Genomic DNA, 24,388 nt, shown 5'->3' on the forward strand with positions numbered 1-24,388 from the left:
CGGCGGCGCCTCTTTCCTTTTTCCTTCCTTTCCAGCCCCTCCCCGGGTGATCAGGCGTATAAGCCACTGGCTTGGTTCCCGGCCCCGGTGCGTTGTATCCTCCGAAGGGTTCGCCCAGAACCCTCATACTCTCTGTCGGTCTCTCTCCTAAAATGCCACTGCTTAAAATAAAATCAAACGACCAGCATAAAGGCTGTTTATCTATGTTGAAGCGAGGTAAGGGACGAGGTACCCCATTTCCAGATAATTCAAACCCTTTGTCGTGCTAACATTGGAGAAATAGTCTTTCCTCTATAGATCATAGCCCTTTGAGCCAGAGAGTCTTTCTATTTTTACCCGTTATTTCATTCCAAGGTTCCTGGTAAAATACTTCCTTTAAGAGTGTATAGCTGACCTTTTTTAAAATTGCAAATACTTTACCTGGTCTGAAGAGATCCTCACCTTACTATTTAGTCATTCTTTAATACGTGATCTTAATATGATATACAAAGACATCGTGATGACCACATTTTATTTTAACAGCTTACAACACGTGTTACGATTTCTGCACAATCATCATCACGTACTAACTACAATGCGGGTCAGAACCTGATAATGATTGTGTAGCGATCGAAACAGATGTTTTACATTATGAAAACAAAATTAGTGGACAGTGCGATATATTTGTTTATCATTCCATATGATGTTCTACGATATGTCTCCGCTAAAAGTTGACTTAAATAATGAAAACGTTCATTAGTTGATAAATGACGAACATTTATCAGTGATGATAAATTGAATCATGGGGACTGCATAGAGAAGGCACTGCTCCACCCCATGAAAGGCTGATTTCTGTTGCCATTTCGGTCGCATTTTAACCGGCTTTCAAAATTGTCCGTGACGTGGTATGAGTGCAATGCGATCCACTTTTTTCCAATATTTTGAACTATAATGTTTGTAATTGCAAGGATTAGAATTGAAAGGTAATGAATTCAATAAGTAAAATTATCATGAATGTAAATTTTGGTTGACACTTGATACCTTATTTTCCCGTGAAACTTGGATTAACTTGTCCGTCAGCGACGCGAGTGGCGACTTTTATAAACCCTTGTGTAGACTTTCGCGGTGTGGTGACTATTGAGCGTGGAGATTTTCGGCATTACTACCGCGTAAATTCATCTCTGCAGACGAAAGTTTCTTCAGGTCAATAGCAAATGAAGACCAATGTATATGAAGACCTTTCGTCAATGAAGACTTGAAGAAGCCTGCATTGCCGTCGAAACTATCGTCTGCAGAGAGGAATCCACGCGGTAGTAACCCCGAAAACCGAAAACCTCCGCGCTCAATACTTAAACCCTCTATAACCCAATGTTGCTTCTAAGCGTCATCAAAAATGTTTAAACCTTCAGCTCTATTTAGGAGATATCTAAAATAAATATTATTTTGTAGTGTGAACTGTAATGACTTAATATTTGTCTGCCAGGATAATTATCGTTGAGTGTAAAATGTTCAAGTTTTCAAAATGAAAAATCTTGAAGTTTGATTTCTCCCAGAAACAGCGCTCGGTTAGAAAGGGTTAAATAACCCATTTAAATGGGAGGTGGTTGACAACACATTTGAGGGTAGACTTGAATATCCTGTTTTTTAATAATCGTGAATGAAATCCTCGTTACAGGTGCTACTGTTTCCCGAGGAAGGCTGGGCTCGCAGCGCCTCCTCGTCCTATTGGACGCTTTCCCCCGCATGGTGGAGCCACAGTCGGTGTAAAGTGGTCGAGGTCGCGGGGACAAGAAGGTAAGGCTGTTAGTCGCTTCTATTCCATCCCAGTCGCCATATTGTACCCGCTAATGGGTCGCGCACGGGCTCAAACGCTCCTGTCATCCGCGACTAATCCCATTTACTCCGCCGGGCCTGGAAGGTATTGAAAAGACGTGAAAATTCCATCAAAAAAAGGAGGAAAAAGGGTAAATTGGCTACAATTCATTTTTAGATCAAAAAGTCCCATAATTTAATTCCCAACATGGAACAAACGCAAATGCATAAAAGTAGGAGCTAAAATACATTTTGGAAAATATTTTCAAAGAATCGATCGCTCGATTTGAAGAAATGGATTTTATATTAAAACAGGGAAATTTAGAATAGTTGAAATTCTATGTGTAATAAATTATTACACTGAAAAATCAAAGCGTTTAGTTTTAATAAAGTACACCATTTTTTCATGTTGCTAGGACTAAGAAGCTACTGTGAATTATCTCTTAATCAAATGGAGGGAGTGTTTTTATCTTCGTTTTAGTTTTCGAAATAATGAAGTAATAATGAGTTGTTCCTGGATATACACAATTACTTATACCAATTATTTTTTATCAGAGCGCGACCCGGGCTTTAATGAAATATCATCATCTTCAGGCGCTAAAAGAAGCAGTGGTGCACAGTGACGTACTTCTATGCATTTTCTCTGAAAAAAAATTCATTGGAACCCGGGTCGCGCTCTGATTTTAAAAAATAGGTGGCATAAGTAATTGTGTGTATCCAGGAAAAACTTTTGGTGGAATATTACAAAGTAAACCAAGAGTTATTGAATTTTGAAGTAATAATGGGCTCGTTCACAATTTTTTATTGTGTTTGAAAAATAAAGGAACCCGTGTTTTTACATTTTCCGATCTGTCTACTACTTCTCGAGCAATTCAGGAGGAAGTATAGACGGGAGATAAGTTGATGACGCCACTGACTCATACATAATGGCTAACCGCTTCTTCGCCGCTCCTTGCTCTCGCGAATCCGTCTCTTGCGGTTCGTCTTCTACTTCTCTAGTGAGCTATTCTTTCTATCAGGGTCGCGTCTCTCTGAGTGAGTTAATGAGACTGGAGTGCAGTAAGGTCACTTACTCTGGAAAAGTAAGAGGCAACTTTCGCAATTTTTCATTTCAAGTTATGAGAAAATGTCTGAGCAAAAAGGCTTTTCTTTTCCGCCATTTATCTATCCCTTCGATTTACTGAATTCTTATCATGATTGCGCATTCTGGTCCGCGTGAACGACTTAATTGAATATGACGAGTGAAATAATCCATAATTTTAAAATCATTCAAACGGATTTTCGTGAACAGCTGTGTAAATTTGACAAGGGGATAGATTGCCTTCACATGAAACTGAAGTGTGGAGGAAGCAGTAAGAGGAAAATGAAATAAATTTATTAAAATATTGCATAGAGATCACAAAAAAGATCAGCCATGCACGTTTAGAGGAATTATTTTACCAGGAACTTTTGAATGAAATAACTGGAGAAACTAGAAAAATATCTCTTGCTCAAAGGGTGAGGATCCATAGAGGAAAGATTCTTCTCCAATGATAGCACGAAAAAGGGTTTGAATTACCTGGAAATGTAGTACCTCGGCCTTACCTCGCTACAGCATAGATGAACAGGCTTCATGCTTGCCTTTTGAACTCCACGGATACTTATTCCTCATACATACACGATACCTGCTATATAACATGATTGAAATCCTGTTAAAAGCATTGGAACTCGAGCTAAGGTAATATAAAATACGCAGAATGAATAGTTTTTTTGGTAACTATGATCAAATCTCACCTGGCATGTAGCCGGCGGCGACCAGTGGATGAAGAGCATCTTCTCTTCTCTGACGCTTCATTTTTCGATATAGTTAGATTTCATAACGCCTGCCAATAACCAACGATAAATTCAACTAACAGCATCATGCAAACGAAATGCAAAGCTGATCAAGTGAAATGCATGGTTCTCAGATACGTATTAATGGACAAAAAATATTATCACATATGCACACGACAGTGTTGGGACACCAACTATTAAAAAATAAAAATAAAATTCTCAAAGGAAATTCCACCAAGCGTTTATCAAGGTCCTTTATTGTTCGGTGGAAAAACGAATTCCCGTTCCTATCCGTTTGGCAAAATATCTGTCTTAATTTATCGTTTCTGTTGAACCTGGATATTTTTGATTGTGTTCCATTATGATGTTCTCTGTGTCTCCAGTGAGTCCCAACCTAATTTGTTTGACATCGGTGTAACGCTCTCTGTTAGCCCGCAGCTGTTTTTGCCGAATTGCGCAGCTGTCCTTTGTATTTTATCGAGTCCATCTGCGATGGCATCATATACTCGCTGCAATTTCAAGGCGAGCGAGGCGCGTGCAAAATAGCACCTCTCATTTACCTTTTCATCAGAAACTTCCCACAACACGCTTGACGAATCCTAGGAAATAGGTAATCCTCATACCATCTAAGGTAATCCAAAACAAATTTCTGGTGACATTCCTGGTTCTAAAGGCCTGGTTACACGGTAAATTAGCACGTACAAGTTAATGTGCGTTTGCGTGAATGATATTGGTGGACCGGAACGGCCTAGTGTTTTAAGTACCACTCGGGACTAAATTGTGAGTGATATATTTTCGCCAGAAAATCGTAGCCGTAGGGAAAGAAATAGGAAATGACCTTAATTTGTCTTCATGGCTAAATTTGAATTTCGTGAATTAAGGAAAGCAAATCGAAATTTGGATTGTTCCGTATATATTCATATTAAAGCGTAGAAAAGCAATAAATCGGGAATTAATTCGTTTATTCAAAAAACCTTCTTTCTCTAAAGGCCTGGTTACTTGGTACATTAACACGCACAAGTTAATGTGTGTTTGCGTGAATGATTTTGGTGGACGGGAACGGAACATGTACGAATGCATGAACCAAATTAGAACAGGTTCTATTTTCTGTGCATGCATTCGCACAAGTTGGGTTACACGGTGCATTTTGGCGTTCATTCTCGCGTTCAAACAGTTGGACATTAACACATACGTGTTAATGTATCGTGTAACCAGGCCTTTACGGAAATATTTTAACCAAGGGTTACCTAGCATTCTCTTCTTCTTAAAACAATGTCATAATAAACTCTCCCTCTTACACCTTGCAATGTACAATAAATATGTGCAATTCGTATTACTTTCATTTTTTGTGGTCAATTTCCGCTGAACCCGTTGATTGTTTCCCGTGCAATTCTTGAATACTTTCAACTTGATATTTTTATTTATTCACGATACACATTATCTTTTAGGGTTCTTACACACGATGTCTCTAATAGTGAACGTTTAACATTCTTCATACTTCTGAGATTGAAAAAATATTCTTTCCTTCTTATGTTACGCTTATTTGGTTTAGTTATGGATTTAACGGTTTTTTAAACCTTTTCTTGATGCTAAGAATAAAAAAAGGTGGGGAGTCGATATACCTCAAGAGAATAATTGACATGGAGAAATTGAAACTTTTGAGTCAAAGCAATGGGTAAATCGTGAAATTTGAGATAGAGATATTACTATTCATAGAAAGCCAGTGATTCAAATTTTAAAATGATACCTCATTTATTTCTGCAGGTGCAATATTAACGGAGAATATACGGAATGACAGAAAAGAATCTCTGTAATAATATATGTGACAGTTAAAGCTAAAGCGACCTAAATTATGCAGCTAGTAATGGAGTTACATAACATAAGTAGTGAGTTAAACGGTTAGTTTTAATTTTTTTGACCCCGTTTGTTTAGGCGTGTGATATCTTAGTAGGTTGACTCTTTGGAGAAGGAGGGGCCCAGGTTCGAAAACTACAGTAAAAACTCTGCATTTGGAAATCCTCTATGTGAGGTTTTACTAGGAAAGGAACTGGCTTGTCTGAACTAAACCTACCACATTGACACGTCTATGGTTAAGTCTGGTGCGAGACCTACCCTAACCTATCCACAACAACCCTCCGGATGAATCACAGATTGAATCCGATTGTGACCAAAAATAGCAGATGATGATGATTTTATTCTAGGATTATTCAAGAAATGAGCCGAGGTCTTGAAATCACAAAAAACAAAAATTTATCGGCGAAGGAAACTGTACCTACAAAAAATATTTTTTATTTACAATCAACTGGTACCATTGTCATATAAATAGCACCGATTTGAAAAGGCACAGGTTTAGTACGGCCATTCATTTCCGCGGGGACAGGATTTATTTCTTGCCGAGAAATGAAATATGTTGATAGGATGATTTCTTGGTCGGAAGAAATCCACTTCGATTTTTCCAAAACAAGATCAGGCCATTGAAAATTTCAATTTATATTCTTTGTAAGGAATCAACAGGACAGATTTCGGATTATTAGAACAAAACTAGCACTAGCCCAAAACCTATCTAAGTTCGATACTGCTTCTGTTTATAATAAACGTAACTTTTCCTCCCAATTATTATGCATTTTATTTCCTAATAAAATTTAAATGATGATCAATAAGAGAGGTTCTGTTTCGCACTCGTCCGCCCAAACCTTGAATATGCAGCGAGCACATGGAATCCTGTGCAGGAAGACTATCCCTGAACTTAATAAAAATACAAAGGAAAGCTGCGCGATTCGTCAAAAACTGCTCTGGGGGTGTAGAAAGCATTGCTCATACGTTAAAGGAATTATGCTGGGAGCCGCTAGAGACTCAGCAGCTGCACGCTAGGCTCTAAGAGGTATCTATCCCCAACCTTTATAGCAACTGAGAGTAGATACATCTCAGCGCGACACGGAAAACCTCATATTAACCTCAATATATTTGCTGGGGTAACAGACACGATAAATTAATTATGAGAGATATTTTGCCGATATTATATACCATGATTGAAATCCTGTTGATAGTCGTGGAGCACGATCTGAGGGGATTTGAATGCAACGAATAGCGTGATCATCCCATCGTGAGCTATGAATACTGTCCATAAACGTCTAGATATTTGCTACCTACTTATCAACTATACATCGGCTGAAATTTCTTAAGATAAAAAAGTAGATAGTAGGTAATCATTACGGTTAGAAAAACGGCCTTTCAACATTTCTAAGTCCCTTAGAATAGATTAATTTACATTGTTATTTTATCTAAAAAGAATGCACAATGAAGATAAAAATTCAATCCCATTTTAGGAGTCCAATTTGCAATAGAAATAGATTTTCTTTGTTACTGGCCGTCGTAATTTTCTTATAGTGACCAGTTGCTGGATCCAAATCATATTTGTAAACTGTAAAAAAATGAATTATTACGTTTTAGCTACAATTTCTCACTAATACACAAATATTTTTAAACAACAGGCATATAAGGAAATCAATAGTATTATGAAGCGTCATAAACTGTAAAATTTTAAAAAAGCAATACTAAGGTTGTATAGTTTCCTGAAATAATGAAAATACGAAATACCTCTCTAGTTCTATTTGATGAAAAATAAGCAAAGAACTTACAGTTTTTCCGAGTGACGGCATGTTACAATGTCCTACCAAATACAAGAAAATATTTTTGTAAAGCATGCATGGTATAAAATAAGCGCACCTGTATATAGACCACTGGCAAAATTTAGTAGCAGCACCATATCTTGGTAGATAGAAACATTTTTGTGGATGAATAATAAAAAATAAAAGTTTTCAAGGGGAACTCAGGAATTTACCTCATTTTTCTAAGCCACTTGTCGAAATAAGAGCGGAATTTTTATCTACATTGATCATTAAAGGGATCGCTAGAAAGATTTTCATCATAAAATTTTGAAATGATTTTATTTTTTATATAAATTTAATTTTATAACATTTCACCCCTTGCGAAGGTTGAAAAGCTCAATTTTCCACAACGAAGCATTATATTCTAGAGAATAAAACGAAGAATCGTGACCCTTGCATTTTTGCATTGCGAATGGATACGAAGCAAACCTCTTGACACATTGTGCAGAAGTTTGACTCGAAAAGTGGGTCATCTGACCAGACCTTTACCTACAATGGCATTGCGGAACCTCACTCAGATAAAATCTCCTTATTCGACTAGTTGAATATGCCAGGATCAGATGGTGAGTTAAAGCGATAGCGACTCATACAATTGATCCTCCTGGTTAAACGAGGAATATGGTTTATTTCGTAAGCCTTGGTACTCGATAAAATAAGAGATGAATTTTTAGCTACATTTGATCAGGGATCGTTAGAAAATTTTTAATCATAAAATTTTGACGTGATTTTATTTTTTTACGTAAATTTAGTTCTTTAAATTTCACCCCATGCGAAAGTTGAAAAGCTCAATTTTAAAAAATGAAGTATCATATTCTAGAGAATTAAACGAAGAATCGTGAACCTTGAATTTTTGAATTGCGCATTGGTTACTAAGCTAACTTCTTGACACATTGTGCAGAATTTTGACTCGAAAAGTGGGTCATTTGACCAGACCTTTACCTACAATGGCATTGCGGAATTTTACTCAGATAAAATCTCCTTATTCGACTAGTTGAATATGCCAGGATCAGATGGTGAGTTAAAGCGATAGCGACTCATACAATTGATCCTCCTGGTTAAACGAGGAATATGGTTTATTTCGTAAGCCTTGGTACTCGATAAAATAAGAGATGAATTTTTAGCTACGTTTGATCAGGGATCGTTAGAAAATTTTTAATCATAAAATTTTGACGTGATTTTATTTTTTTACGTAAATTTAGTTCTTTAAATTTCACCCCATGCGAAAGTTGAAAAGCTCAATTTTAAAAAATGAAGTATCATATTCTAGAGAATTAAACGAAGAATCGTGAATCTTGAATTTTTGAATTGCGCATTGGTTACTAAGCTAACTTCTTGACACATTGTGCAGAATTTTGACTCGAAAAGTGGGTCATTTGACCAGACCTTTACCTACAATGGCATTGCGGAATTTTACTCAGATAAAATCTCCTTATTCGACTAGTTGAATATGCCAGGATCAGATGGTGAGTTAAAGCGATAGCGACTCATACAATTGATCCTCCTGGTTAAACGAGGAGTATGGTCTATCTCGTCTATTTGGTTCATTAAACGCCAGTGTTCATGTTCATTCCGTAATGCTCCACTGTCGGATCTGCTAAAATCGCTCGTAAAACTGAATGCAGTGTCTGTAGATAGATGGATGCCAGCGTAATAAATGAAATAGGTCGAATTTTATCTTTAAAACCGTCCAATGCAGCGTTAAAATATTTTTTAATAATTTACTATTGACAGAAGAATAAAAACGTTAAACGATAAAAAAATATAAAAGCATGATTGCAGAAAATGGTGTATTAGTTTCCTTCAATTTATTTTATCCTTTCATCTCTCCAAAGGGATAAAGACAATTATTTTGAATGTCTTAAAACTCTGGAAAATAACAAATTGCAGACCTAGTGAACGAATTTCTAATGTTTGATTCCTATAAACGTATGTTAACGGTTTGGAGACCTTTGGTCAATGCCACCGCGGCAAAAATTTGCAACTACAGTACATTACCCATGCGAGGATATAACCGATTATGTTGTTGGTAAGAAATGATTCTTTGCGATGCGAAAATTAAATTTCTTGCACGATTTATGTAAATAGCGCATCATTTTCGGACGATTTTTTCTTACTGATGATTTATTTACTAATGAAATTCCTGAAAAAATCTATTTCGTTATTTGAAAAAAAAATCGTTGTGATCGTATGACATGTGAAGGATAAATCTTATGAAAATAGGAATTTCATGAAAACTTCGTATGGGGTTTTAAATTTTCACTTAGATTCCGGCCCTAGAATCTAACTCTAAGAATAAAAATGATCAGTGAGGCAGATAAGCTTCTTTTACTTAGTAATCATTCATCGCAAACGCGCCTTAATACTTCACTGCCTTTAAAATTTCTTTCGACACTTATGGTGCTGTGTTATGTTGATGTTTAAGTTTATGCTTGTCCAATACACCTGGGTAAAGAAATTCAATATATTGTTCAGTTGAACGAGTTTATACGGAGAATCAGCAAAATAATTTATTAGTATGAATTTACGCGGAAAAATTATAACGATTGTCTTCCAATGCAATATAATTTTAGTTGTCTCATTCATCCTACAATAAGTCCATTAGGGAATTTTCTCTTCCAAAGGAATATGTAACTTGATTTGAGTCTCTAATAATTTTGGCAAAATTCCTGATTTATTTTGAAATTCTATAAAGGGACAAATTTACTTCAATTTGTGGTTCTCTCTCAAATTTCCCCTTGTTTATATAAAGATGATGAGAAAGAAATGACGACCACGAAATGGTCATCACTTTACGTGATTTGATGATTATATTTAGTGAAAAACGGAATTTTTCACTTTTCAAATATAATACTCATTTAAATATATGCGTACTGCAACCATATATTTTCTCATATTCTGAACAAATGGGCAGAAAATTTCAGATTAGCTGACTACTTCACCAATTAACTCTTGTGTCCATTATAAATCAATGTTTAATTTCTATGGTATATTCGTTACGCATAAATTCACAAGTGAAACATTTTTTTAAAATTTCAATCATACGCAAAACGAATTATTGCCTAAATTAGGTTCCATCCATGATCAAAACTATCCCCAAAACCAATACTCCACTTAAAATTTCTTTCGGAGAAATTTTTCATCCTACAAAAGAATTGAGCGTGATTTGATAAGATATGGAGATTATGAAGCTTGTTAGGATATATATTAAATTGTCATGAAATGCGTAGCGCTAATGTGAATTGAAATTTATACTTTACCCTCTGAGAGCTGAGGAGCGCTGTCGCGCTCATCCTATCTCCCGCGAAAAGTGCAAGGAGCTCCTCCTACGCATAAAAAAGATTTCCTAAAGTTTTTAAATACGTTATCTCTAGTTGTTCTTGAGACCTTATTTTTTCCTAACCTACTGCAAAATCAGCAAAAAAAAACCTCAGAAGTTTTAGCATATTACCTAGAAAATCGGTTTGCACTCGAAGGGATAGTTAATTTATTTTTTATTCAAGATTAAAGATTGATTGGAACTTTCAGAATGGAATCAACCCCAGCAATGATTATAGACTCTTGGCCATTTGCCTCTTAATCTCTCTCCCAAAGCTAGCGGGGTGCACTTGAAGTTTTTGGTGAATGGACTTTCAAGAAATGAAGAAGCCCTAGGATAGGGAATTTAGGATACATGTCAGTCGTAATACTCTGTATCTTTTTGTCTCTCATCATGCTTCAAAATCTAGGTTGACAAGTTATTTCAATTTAGGTAAGTGCATTGTAACATGTACAATTGGAGTAGCGAAATTAAAATAAACTCGTTGGCGGAAATATTTAATAGGTTGCCCGCCACGCTCCACCGGCCATAGTGACCGATGATGAATATTCCTTCCACGCCATGTGATGCCATAGTAGTTGCCTCACACAGACCGGGACGCTAACTCCCTCACTTTTATTTTGATGGCCAACAGAAAGCGCGGGAATTGCACTAGTAAATAATATTATTATTGCACATTTCAATAAATTTTCACGATTATATCTTGTAGTATGCTTCATTTTTGTGTGCTAATTCAATTTAATTCATAATAGTTCTGCACTAGAGAAAGCATTTGTATTATTTAGACTGAGTTTTAGAAATTTGTTACCAGAAAACGATAGAAAGTAGCATCCTACAGTATTCCTGCATGATAGTTCGAGAAGCATGAACAATTATATATTTTCGCACGAGCTATTTTTTGAGAAAAATTTATTTCTTTTAAAGCTTCAATGGATTGTTATACCCAAGGGGAAAAGTGACTAGTCATATTTTTAATAAAAACAGACATATCGACGTGTTTCTTTGCTAAAATATTGGAAAAAATTGTGTAAAACGTTTCATTAGCATCAGTAGCGATTGCTTGACGACAATATTACCTAATAACTAAATAGAAATTTATGGTACTAGCCAAAAATTTCTTTCCCTAATAAGGTTGAATAACATTTTTTTTCATAGTTTTCTCTTAGGAGATACAAAAAACAGGCCTCCTTATCTCAAACAGTTGACAATCGAAATTCATATGTTTTTGCTTGTAAATATCGGAGGCAACGCCATGCCGATCGGCTGCGGGACAAAATCTCAGTAGATTTCAGACAACACGGTTGAACAGGATTGTTTGTGTAGATAGTAATTGTGCCCGAAGTGGTCATCATAACCGCAGTATCAAAAGTCAACTTCATTTATATTCAAATAAAATGTTATTTTAACGAGTTATGAACCAAAGGTATCTTTATAAATAATATTTGGTTTCAAGATACTTTTTGCAATAAAACTTTTTAACAGAGTTAAATCAAAATGCTTTGGTTTAGGCCAGTGTTCTCCAGAAATAAATTTACTCAGCATTATTTTCATCACCATGGACTGCCACTGATTCCCCCGTAATCCCTAGTTACTGATTTGTATTTTGGTACCTGTCACAGTGTTACCTCACCTGTATTACGCTGGGATATTCTGCATGCTCAGAGCACACACAGCCATAACGTCGAGGTGAAATTGTATTTTCCACAACCGAGTGAGTCAAATGACTGTCACGACTGGGTGACAACGGTTCCCTTCCGGCGGTACATTTGGACAGATGTAGGCCACACGGAAGTTTCCAAGCTATAATTGCGGAGTTCGCTCATTCCTATGGTTTTCCACGACTTACTACGCAGCTGTAGGACAGTATTCCTCAATGCAGCTCACGAACCGTACCAGCATAGAAGATGGCCTGCATCGTGATTTCCTTGAGCTCAGCTGATTGGTTGTCGTTTCCATTTCGGCCAATCACACATCATTAGCAGCAGCATAGCTTCGGAAACACGATCTATTTATAGTTATTTTCAAGACTAGTGGCAATTAAGAACTCTGGCATTCGATCAGTGAGCCATTGTAAATAATATCTTAAGATCTTCAAAAATATTCTACATAATATTACTTATTTAATGGAAAAAGGCAGTGATACAAAAAATAACTTCAAAATTAGATTAACCCTCGAGCGGGCGCGCTGGCGTATAAAGTGCGCCAATCTTCGAAAACCAAGGATTTTAACGTTGTTCGTACGTTCTGGTGTAGAATGGACTCGTTTATTCTAACATTGAACTTTGAATGCCGATAGTGCGAATTTTCAAAGCTCGAATATTGTAGCTAATTTATTTTTAGATCGGCAAGAAGAACCGACACCCGTGGCGTACAAAGTACGCCGCGCGACCGGCCCTGTACATCGTGCTTTGCTTTTCTCGAATGGCCTCGTGTATCCTCGCAATGTTATTTTGACTGCCTATCGCGTGAGTTTTGTAGGCACGGAGTATTGTAGCATATTTTTTTAGATCGCCAAGAGGAACCCGAGACCCGTGGCGTACGCCGCGCGACCGGCCGTGTACCACCTGTGTACCTTTATATCTGTATCGCCTTTTAACGTACAAACCTGAACTAATTTTTACAAATAGAGATAAATTTTAACAAAAATCGAGTGCTATCATATAAATGCATATATATCATAAATGCATATCGTGGACAAAGTACGCCACGCTCCCGGTCGTGTAAAAATATCAGGCGCGCCCGCTCGAGGGTTGAAATGATAAAAAAATTCAGGAATGAACCACGAGCGTTACTGAATGGAATGAATTACGAAGGCATCATTTCTTACCACCGTTCGAGTTATAATTGAGGAAATAGGGATGCCGACTTATGAAAAATATTGGGGGGGCCCAAACCGGGGATCTTGATCCGGAACATTTTATAAGTAGTGAGTTTTAAGATTTTTAAGCATTATAGAAGAGTCATATGATCAACATTAGAACCTTCTCTATATCTGGACACTAGAGGAAAATCGGCCAGCCCGACACCTTTTTTTCCTCACACCCATAACGAATGTTTGAGGGGGCTCGGGCCCCCACAGGCCCCATGGAGTCGGCGCCACTGTGCGGAAAACTGTAGGAACTTCGTGTGCCGCAGCATTTTCTCTCTTTTTTGAGGAATACCAGGATAGCTAGAGGGCTAGATGCCCATCCGGAGGATCCAAGTTTTAATTCTTGGACACGTGACAATTTATTACCAGTACATTACATGGTACTGTGAGAAAGATCCTTCAAATGAACTACTCCGACCCTCCGACAGGACGTTAAGTCGTTTCTTCTAGGCACCGTTTTGCTAAGATCTGGAGATTAGTAAGGTTAACTTTTGCTAAAAAAAATTTGCATTAGAATTTTAGTACGAGAGGAATGGAGCCAAGATATTTCATAAGGCTCACAGTAAACCTGTGTTGGCAAAAATTGCATAGCTTTAATAGCATATTAACTGAATATCGCATCCATACAATCTTCATTGTGCCGAACGGTGTACTGTTCTTGAGATGCAATCTCCTTTGTACTCGAGTAAAGATTACAATGATGTTATCTTTTCATTCCTTTCTAAAAGCTCTCGAGCTACAATAGCTTCATATAAGAATACTCGGTTGCTAAGTATCACTAATGAATAGAAATCTTACGAAAATCTGCACCCTCTAGTTAGTCCATCGAGGGTACGTTGCTGAGAAGATAGGCCTCAGCTCGCGATTATCTCATTGATCGGACGGAATAGACTTCTATTGTTCCCTTCGATCAAAATCTCAATGGAAACCCTCGCGCAACAAACAATGAGCTCGAATGAGGTAAGCTCTCTGAAACTACTCCTAAGCAGGATGCAGGGGAGATGAGTCCACAGTGGGAGCGGTGTCGAGAGAACCGGCCGCTATTCAGAGCACCTAGGCTGGAATTCGGGTCTAGACGAGGATTTCACGCTGCAATTCCATTCACTAACTTAAACCTACGGTGGATGCTAATCGATCATCCGTAATAGGTACCATTTCCATGAAGGAGAGACCTTGCGTGCCTTAACACAACATAGCATGTTTTTATCCTGTCCAAAATTTCCTTATATCCTTATCATCATATTGCAAAACTAATAACGTGACTCAAATAGTATGTAATTTATTCATTGCCTACTTTATGTCACATTAGGTCTAATTAAAATTACGTTAATGTAATTGCTATTTCTCCTATTGTCACAATTTAATGGATCCGCTCATCCGTAGATGTAGATGTAGATTAACTTTAAAAAATTAAATAGAAAATTGAAAATAAATCAAGTTATCATATTTCCGTTTCCTTTTCGATCCGCCTCCTTAGAATGCTATTGCATAACTATTAACGTGAATAAATGAATACGTAAATAATTCAATGATTTACGTCAAATCACGTTTTACTAACTACCTTTTCTCTTTTTATCTTAACTTATGGGGTCGTTCATTAATTTTATTTTTTTTTAAAAGAGTAAAATAGTTAAGAGATATTTTAACGCTAATTGATCGGTCGCCTATTTCTTGAACCATTTGAACGGAAAATTGAAGGCCTTCACCCTTTCGTAGATAAGTTTTTGACGTCACTATCTCTTGCATTGACCTCATGTTTTTCGTTGTTGTTTACTCCTTTTAGAGCGATTCTTTCCCTCGATGAAAGGTTCTCTCTGACGAAGCTCATGTGACAAAATTCAATTCACGTCACTAACTTGTGAAAAGTGAGCGGCAACAAATTTCACCACCTCCTAATTTAAACTAGCAAATGAATCGAGATGATTTTTTCGTCATAATTTCTCTTTACCATTGTTATAACGTATTATTTCTATGAATTGCGATTTTGGGCCACAGTGGAAGACCCCAATCTCGCGGAATAGATGCTTCCCGAGAAGATTTAGGTGTGAAAAGAGCGCAAGGAAAGTTTTCCCATTGAATTGGTAGATTGAAGGTAGCACTATTTTTTTAAAGCACAAATTTCAAGTTTTATATCTTAATTTCCTCAAATTTAGTGTCACAATCCCGATGAATGTTTCCTTTTAGCTTTCCATATTTTTTAGTTTTCACCGCGTGAGTAAGTTGAGCAGATATATTTATCATGACATTACATTCAAAAGCACAAGTTTGGGGTTTTAAAAATTCATGTTAGGTTATTCGAGATTTCCAACGGGTCAGATTATCCATTACGGCCGACGTTTCAATAAACAAGTCGTCCATTGTCATCATGGCATGTCAAGTCTCGCATGTCGTCTACCTTGTATATCGATGGGCGGGCGCGTCAACTAGGGCAGAAGTCACGTGATTGGTCCAGGTGTTCCCGCCTTTTTTCCCGTGCTTCGCGTAAGCTCTCTAGCACCGGGTTCCTCGAGGTACTACCACTTAACTGCTGACACTGCTTAAATACCTAAAAGCCATTATGATGATAAAAATAGTCTCATGTCTATGCTTGTCGAAATTAAAATTAATGAAAAAGTTGACGCCGTATGATCACAATGAAGACAGAAAAATATACATCTATTACGAAGCCCCGATCCCTGGTCCCCTGGATGGTAGCCTTATAAGCTACCACTACCCCACCTGACCCGTCTACTGACTAGTGCGATATTATGGAAGTATACGTGGCTTGTGAAAAGTACCGCATGAAAATTAATTAATTACAGCCAAACTAAGGCCCATTCAACGGAATCACTACTAGTTCAGGGATGTGTTCACCATTCCGAAGGCCATAAAAAATACGGCATTGAAAAAGGCGGAGCATGGTTCGTGGTCTCTTCTTGTCAGTGAGTATCCTGCGTCTCGAGTCATGGTGGTCTTCACGCTAATATCAATCGCCTCCCTTGTCAGCCTTTCCCAATTTTTTCCATTTGGCTTTGAACCTTTAGGTTCTCGCAGAATATGGGATGGTCGATGGAAATGCAGTGGTTGGCCACTGCCGATTTTTCAAGCATTTGTAAACATTTCCATTCCGTTGGATATAACCTATATATATCGTTCCATCGAAGAAGGACGTAGTGGGAAGGCCATACCTGGAGACACGATGATTGCGTTAGAAGTATGATGAAGGGTAAAGAAAAACAGGATGTGCCCAGAGGAGAGCCAAGAGATAATTACTTGGGCAGATTTAAAAGGATACAAGGGAAAAGAAAGTCAGAGAAGTTAAAGAAGTGGCTTGGAAAAGGAGGGAATGGAAGAAAACAAAGAGAGTGCAGTTGTAAATCTTATGAACACACAAACACTCACGTGGTTTGCACTGATGTCGCAGATATATTTCTCAGCCAATATTATATTGAAGTTATTTGAATTAATCAATTGCTAATTTAAATTAAAAGAAATAAGCAAAAGGATAGTCAAGGGTCAAGAGTTGTTAATTAGAAACAGGATAAGATCAATCAGTCAAAGAGACAACAACGACGTGTAGAATTTGAGATCAATAAGATCATAATTTACATTACTACAGTGTCTAATAGTTATTTAGGGAGCAAAATAAGAACTAATTCCAATATATAACCCTGTAATGATCCCAGGGCTGCCCTGAGCAGTCCGGAAAACGGAAGTTGACCGGCTTTAAAGTGTGATCAACAACATGGTCGTTTTCAAACAAAAAATTAAGTAATGAAATACACAACTACCCCTGTTTGCTGTAGGATAAATATAAGGGGACCCTAAATAGACAATGGTCCTTCCTTGTTTGACTTATTTTTGTAATATATGGCGCAATTTATTCATGTTTTCAAAAATGACCGTAGCGTAGCGATTCATAAATTTCCAAACGAGTAATCGTGATCGCGAGGAATACCACGGAAAATTGATGGAATTGATAGCTCATTTCATCAAGAATATTAATTTCAATCATCATCTTTAAGTATCGGTTATTTCCCCGTGATATTGCTGCGCCCTTTTTGACATTAGCGGTGAACTTTTTAAGCCCATTTTCATCTACATTTACGAGGTACCGGCGCCACCAGGGTGTGCGTTATGGTGTGATTTCCCAAATAGCATGCAGCACTCATCTTACCATAATCTGATGCGCACTCGCTTGCCAAACACAGGCCAAGCATACATGACAGCGAGATGCGGTCAGACCTGAAACTAGGAGAGTGCTAAGGACACAAGCACTCTACTATGCAAAGAAAGCTATTAGTTTGTAAAAGAAAACGAAAAGTCAGCGCAGTAAGTGATTCATATATGAGTTCTAACACGCCAAGAAATGCATAAAGATAGCTCACTATAATTGTAAATACTATTAAAAACCATTGCAAGTTATTATCTCTACATGCAAAACCTATTTTACCTTGTCCAAATCAAGCTATCCTAGAGCAAAACTATCGCAGGTATTATGGCCCCATGTTGTATGCGGTAAAAACGACGTCTTTCATCTATCGATTATGCAATCTATTTCCCAAATCCTATCCTCGCGATCATTTCTACCATGAGAAATGTAACGTTGATCAGTTCCTTGGAGTGCAGGTCTTGAAGAATGTAAATGTAAATTTTTTGCAAACGTTTCTGTATATGTATATACCTTTGTAAGGGCTGCAATGAATTTGATTTTTTGACGCGAATATGCTACCAAACAAATAAAACCTCTGATTAGGACAATGCAAAATAGGCTAGGGAGGCATAGTTAATAGCTAACTATAATTTTCAATACTAACAATCTGCATGCATTTCTTGACATGTTATTACTCATGCATGCACTTACTATGCTAACTTTACTTTACTATTACTAACTAATATTTCTGTATGTGATGGTGAGATGAAGGTATATAAAAGTACCGAAAAGTCGGCTAAAATATTTCATTTAAATTCTGCAAGAACAACACCCAATGTCACTAATCAGCTTTAAAAATAAAGGTAAAGATATAGGAAAAAACTCGATAAAACTTTTAATACGCGGTGGGTGGTAACACATTCAGTAGCCAACTGGACCATCCCCTATTACAATATTCATGGTACCAACCTCTAAATTTTTGTACTATGAATGTATTCCCCCGTTCTTTCATTCTATTCTTTGCTCCTCTCACGGGTGGCGACTGCTTTCGGCGGTTTTCAGGCCAGCGCACTCACGCACACGCCTCTGGCAGCCAAACGTCGAGAGCCCGAGGGTTTGCGCCTCGCCGAGAGGACGGCCATTAATGTTTCACGAACTCCTCAGCGAGCTCACGAGTCACCGCCGGCACGCCAAGAGAGGCTAGGACGGCAGCAAAAGTGCACGCGGCTCTCCTGTTTGCGCCAACGGCAAAATGAACCTATTGACGCAAATAGTGAGTTCTCTTGAGAGACTAGAGACCCGATGGGAATCGGCCATCAATTTAAAAGCAGTACAAGACAGGAGTTTTCCAAGTGTTCTTTTACACAGGTTTACGGGTACCCAGTTGGTACTATAGTACCACGGTTCCTTTTCGTAGTGCCATATGCCAGAGAAGGGGAGAATACAAGGGGGGGCAGGAAGATCGATTCCCCCAAAAATTGGGGAAATAAAATACAATTATCTGTAATAAGATAAGAACAGTAATAGTAATTTTCCACACTAACATGTTCGTTCAACCGGTCTCAGCGTTTACTTACGTTCACTTCTCGTGACAGCTATTTATAATGACGAGTAAACTTTTAAACCGGATAAAATAGGCTGGAAAATTACTACAGCTGTTTTTAATCTCATTACAATGGATTTGCATTAGTGAACAAGTCCACAATTGATCTGATCCAATTATCGGAATAATTTAAGAGAGTTATGCGTAAGGGTGACTACCGCATGCATTGGTAGCCGTAGCTATGGCGGAAAGAATCATTTATTTATGCATCAAAATATCATGTGTTGTCTAGGCTAAAAACCCAATTCTTGGACGATTTAATAGGTACTCCAGCACCTGTATTGGTATCCTGGAAAGAATATATTGAGAACTTAGTACAACAAATCAGGTGAAAAATTTCATTTAGATAGTCACTCTCTACAAAACAGAAGCACAAAAATACGAATACTGATCAAGGTTCTAAAGTGAATATGCATTCATCCAGGTTTTGAGAAATATGACGAACCGACAAATGCCTCCGCTGAGGCGGATACATGATTTCAATCACTCGTGAGCACTTTTTTACAAGGGTGTTTGTGTGTGTACAGACACCCAGGTATTCGTTTGGGTGGTCAAGCAACTATTTGGGTGAACTGGTAACTAAGTTTATTTTCAAGAGATTAGGCGATTGCATGGATACTCAAGGACCTATCATGGTAATCAAGTACCTTCACTTGGATAAATTGGGCACCCTCCTACTACATCTGGTGAAAAAATTCAAAGAAAAGACAATTCACAAAGCAGAGGCATGGGATACTGGACAGAACTGATCTTAGCATAATGGAGACCAAAAAGGCCTCCTACCATAAGGTAAAGGCTACTGAAGATAAAATGGACACATAGCGTACGAGGCAATAAGAAATACCGAATAATAGGAAGAGAAGGGGGCTGTGATTAACTTACTCCATGGAAAAACCTAGTTGATTGTTATACTATTTAAGGCCGTGGCAAGATAATAATTTCAGGGGGCGATTTCAAAAACAGAGGGGTACATTTCGGGTGAGTTCATTTAGACGGAATACCCTGTCTGCACAGTCCCTACCAATCATTTTTTGGGGGTTATATATATCCCTTGCAACGGTCTTGCAATCAATTCTCGACCAGCAATGTATACAGTACGCTGCAATTGATTTGGGCCCATTGGGATCTGCACACTTTGATTAAATCCAAGGGCTGCATCTTTTATCTGAAACATTCCGCAAACGTTTGGACGCTGAAATGTGACAAAGAATACTATTTGAGGATTGACACTAATATTATTGTGCTAACTACCCGATAAGCTATAGTTGGGAAGTTTACTTTAAATATAATATTTATCTGATTTTGTGTTTATTCAAAATTTTACATAATTATCTCAGGTACCACTCATGAAACCGTGTGTTTACAACGTAAGCATCGGTGAAATGGAGTATGAAATGAGAGACTCGTTCTAAGGGTCCAAAAGAGAGGGAAAAATAGAATCGGTTGATAGGATTTAAATAAGGTATGTAATAACGTAAATGAGGTTAAAAAAATCACAGAATAGAGACTCGTTTTCGCGATTTTTTTGTTTTAATTAATCAGAAAAAAAATTAAGGCATTTACTTAACTGGATCCTGTTTTAGGAGTTTATCACCAAAAAAGCGGCTGTCCCTAGCATTTGAGGGTCTAATTAACCGGAATCTACTCTGCAAGGGTACTTCATGCAGGAAGTCTTCGTCCATTCCAAAGACACATGATTTATGTTCAGTTAACGCAAGGGGATCCAATTCCTTTCATTATAAGCAGTGCAGCTTTTGAACTCTCGTAGAATAGCCCAGAAAAATTATCAAATATTGATGATATCATCAGGAGTATAAATTCCACTTCTAAGGCCCAATTAGATTTTCTTTCCCGTAAAATTTGGATCGCTCTACCACCGGCGTCACGGGTGGCAACTTATCCATTTCAATGTCTAGTGGATAGCAGCATATTTATTGGCCGACTCCTCTGTTGCAGTATTTGTGATATGTACCTATGCCAATAATTACCGGAAATAAAAAAAGATCCTTATTAAAAATCATGAAAACCAATGCCCAAATCCGCATATCTACAGAAACTTTTAATTTCATCCTCTGCCTTTCCTCATCAGGGAAGATCACTATTCACGCAGGAAACTCAACTGGCACTCTTCATGCTATTTGCTGGGCTATTCCACGCGAGTTCAAATGCTATACTGCTTATATTGAAAGCAATTGAATCCTACTGCGTTAATTGACGCGCAGCGGATATTTTCTAAAACCAATCAAAAAGAGCGTATGGCAGCATAAATCATGCGTCTTTGGAATGGACTAAGACTTCCTGCATGAAGTACCCTTGCAGAGTAGATTCCGGTTAATTGGACCCCCAGATGTTAGGTACAGCCGGTTATTTAGTGCTAAACTCCAAAAACAGGACCCTTTTCAAAACATCCCTCCAAATGGCTAATGAATGATAAGCCATCGCGTGGAGTAAATATTTGGTCCAACGGTTAAAATAGCTGTTACTCTGCGATAAGATTCAATAATATTCTCATCCTAATTATGCATTAAATTTATCTCGCATCGTTGTTAATTGGCTTAAAAGTTTATTTTTCAGTGAAAATTTTGATAGTGGATGGAATGGCAAGGAACTCCAGAGGTCAACATGCGAGGGCTCCGTGGGATTTCTGGGGGACTGAGACCGTAAATCATTAAAAACTGGGTACAGGCATAATCAAGACGAACAATTTCTTCTAAATAGTACGATAAATGTGTTAATTCATATGAACACATATTCAAGTACCACAAGTTGCACAGCTTGACCCTAAAAAAATATTAATTTATAAAATACTCTAATTTAGTGGAGAAATACGAATTTTACATCATCAAATTTTACTTTGATTAATGCATTTATAAAATTTTAATAAATTTTATTGCTTATTATCGATAAAGAAAATCTAGATTTCATTACTTATTTAAAGCCATTTGCCCGTTTCGGCCCAATTATTATCAATTATTATGAGGGCAGTAAGCAAAAATAATTTCATAAATACCCTGTACCTCATTAACTACGTTGTACTTTACGAAACATGACATTAGCTTTCATTCACAATCAGTAGGTTTTCGCAGGTTTTTCACGCCCCCTTCTTATGTGGGCGTTTTCCTGCGGTGGGTTTTTTCGCTGAAGGATACTACACCCTTATCCTCATGTTTTTCCCACGCACAGAAATCTCTTTCACAAAAAATTTTCACATATACTTTTTTATATTTTTGAAATTTCACAAATAGTGTATAGTGTACATATTTTGTATTGTAAACGTTTATCTACCATTTTTTAACATGTTTACATTGACGCTATCGAGGGGTTAGGTGGAAGAGGGGACTTCTTAGTCTCAACCTCGCCCTAATTAAGACATCTTATTATTATTATCATTCTGCCTTAAATAAACTACCCGACACCATGAATTGAAGCTTTAAAATTTGTTGGTATGACGTTAATAGCACTATTTACATTCGCTAGACTGCTTTGGTATTCATATTAAGTCGTAACCTGTTTTGCTTTAGAACACGTACGTATTTTTAAAAAATCCCCGTGCCTCATTTTGATGTTATGCTATGATGTGGAAGATAGAGTTGATAGCATTTATTTTTGCTTGATACCTGCTCGCTCCTAGAAAAAACTGAGGTAATGTTTAATTCAGGAGCACCTATATCCCAATTTTGTCAATATACGTTTTTGAAAGTGGAATATAATAATTCTAACTATTTTATGTGATATCGCATCATATCTGCTGTTTTATTCATAACTTATCTGAATACAAAGGGAGTCTATGGTCGAAGGGAATATTTCACTGTATTATTCACTAATTCGAAACTCGGCTGCGTTAATGGAGACCTGCGTAAAATGAAATTATTTTTCCGGAGTGCAATTTAGGAGGAAGGTAATGCAATCAATCAGAGTGGCGTATAGTGAATTTAAAACAATATTCTTCTCCACCTGTAGTGATTGATAAGGAACCTTTTACAAAGCAGTGAGATTTCTGATGCATACACTCCCGATTTCATGCCGGCATATAATTTTGCGGGAGCAAAATATTCTGCTATATCCATTTCAATATCATCCATCGTAAGTTAAAATTCGTATACGCCATTTGACAAATTGCAGCTTCATAAAAGCTCTAAGTTTTCCTTTTTAGATAGTTAAGCGAATTCATTGTCCCAACTCGCCCTTATGAATGCATTCATTACTTCATATAGAGGCATTTATTTTTAGTTTGTCCTTTTACGATACTCATGAAATTCACAGAAAATTTTAATCCTAAATCTATTGGTTTTTAAAATGTCACCTTTATTCATGGGTATAATAATTTATTTAGAATATTTTCTACATATCTATAAAAAGTTAGTAAAATGCAAATATTGAAAAATATTGCTTTATTGCTCAAAATCAAATCCACTTCAATCCGATTACGTATATTATCTGATTTATAGAGTCAAATAACAAAGCATTCCGTGCGCCTCAATCATGATGTTTGAAACGTTCATTAAAATTTATGGCATACCTTGAGAATTTTATAGTATTAAGCAATTATAACCGCTTTTAAGTGCATTATTATTAATGGGTGCTTCATTAAACGTTCAAATATATTAAACTATAATAATTTACTGGCAGCTCTGATATTTTGTTGTTTAGAGAAATAGACGAACGATCATCATTGATTGTGCTCCAGTTTTTAAAAGTATACATCCCCATCACTGAAGCTATAACTATTGCATTAAAATCATCATAGTCAACGTTAGGATCATAGTATCAATATGAATTACTACCTCTCGTCATATTTATCTTGCACAAAAATGTTACTTCACCAAACCTCGTTAGTAGTCAGTTATAATGTCATATTTCCCAATCAGTGGCTGGATGCAAAATTATTGTTCGTAGCCAGTAGAGGTTTATGTTCTGCAAAAACAAGTGCACACTTCATATTTATTCATATAATGATTAATTTAATAAGTGCCCGTGAAATTTTTCTGTGCGTCAAGGCCGTTTTACACGGTACACGGAATTGTGCAATCTGACGTACGTGCGAAGGCGCAATCAAAATTTCGTCGTGTAAAGCGGTGAATTGCTAGAACACATGCGAGAATGCGTGGATTCGAGACGGAAAAATATCCCCTCTTCTAATTTCGTTCATACATTCGCGCAATTCCGCGCCACTTTTTAAATTAATGCAGCTCTAACC

General features: G+C 37.1%; 1 protein-coding gene across 1 annotated transcript in view; it reads left to right on the forward strand.

Annotated features, from left to right (window-relative positions):
• LOC124171191 overlaps nt 1–24,388 on the forward strand; it is an 85,321-nt gene that overhangs the window by 25,325 nt on the left and 35,608 nt on the right. Inside the window, exon 2 of the mRNA XM_046550329.1 lies at nt 1,655–1,773. Coding sequence (XP_046406285.1) covers nt 1,655–1,773 — 119 coding nt within the window. The remainder of the gene's footprint in view (nt 1–1,654; nt 1,774–24,388) is intronic.

The sequence above is a fragment of the Ischnura elegans genome, chromosome X (genome assembly GCF_921293095.1).
Source record: "Ischnura elegans chromosome X, ioIscEleg1.1, whole genome shotgun sequence".
Classification (NCBI taxonomy): domain Eukaryota; kingdom Metazoa; phylum Arthropoda; class Insecta; order Odonata; family Coenagrionidae; genus Ischnura; species Ischnura elegans.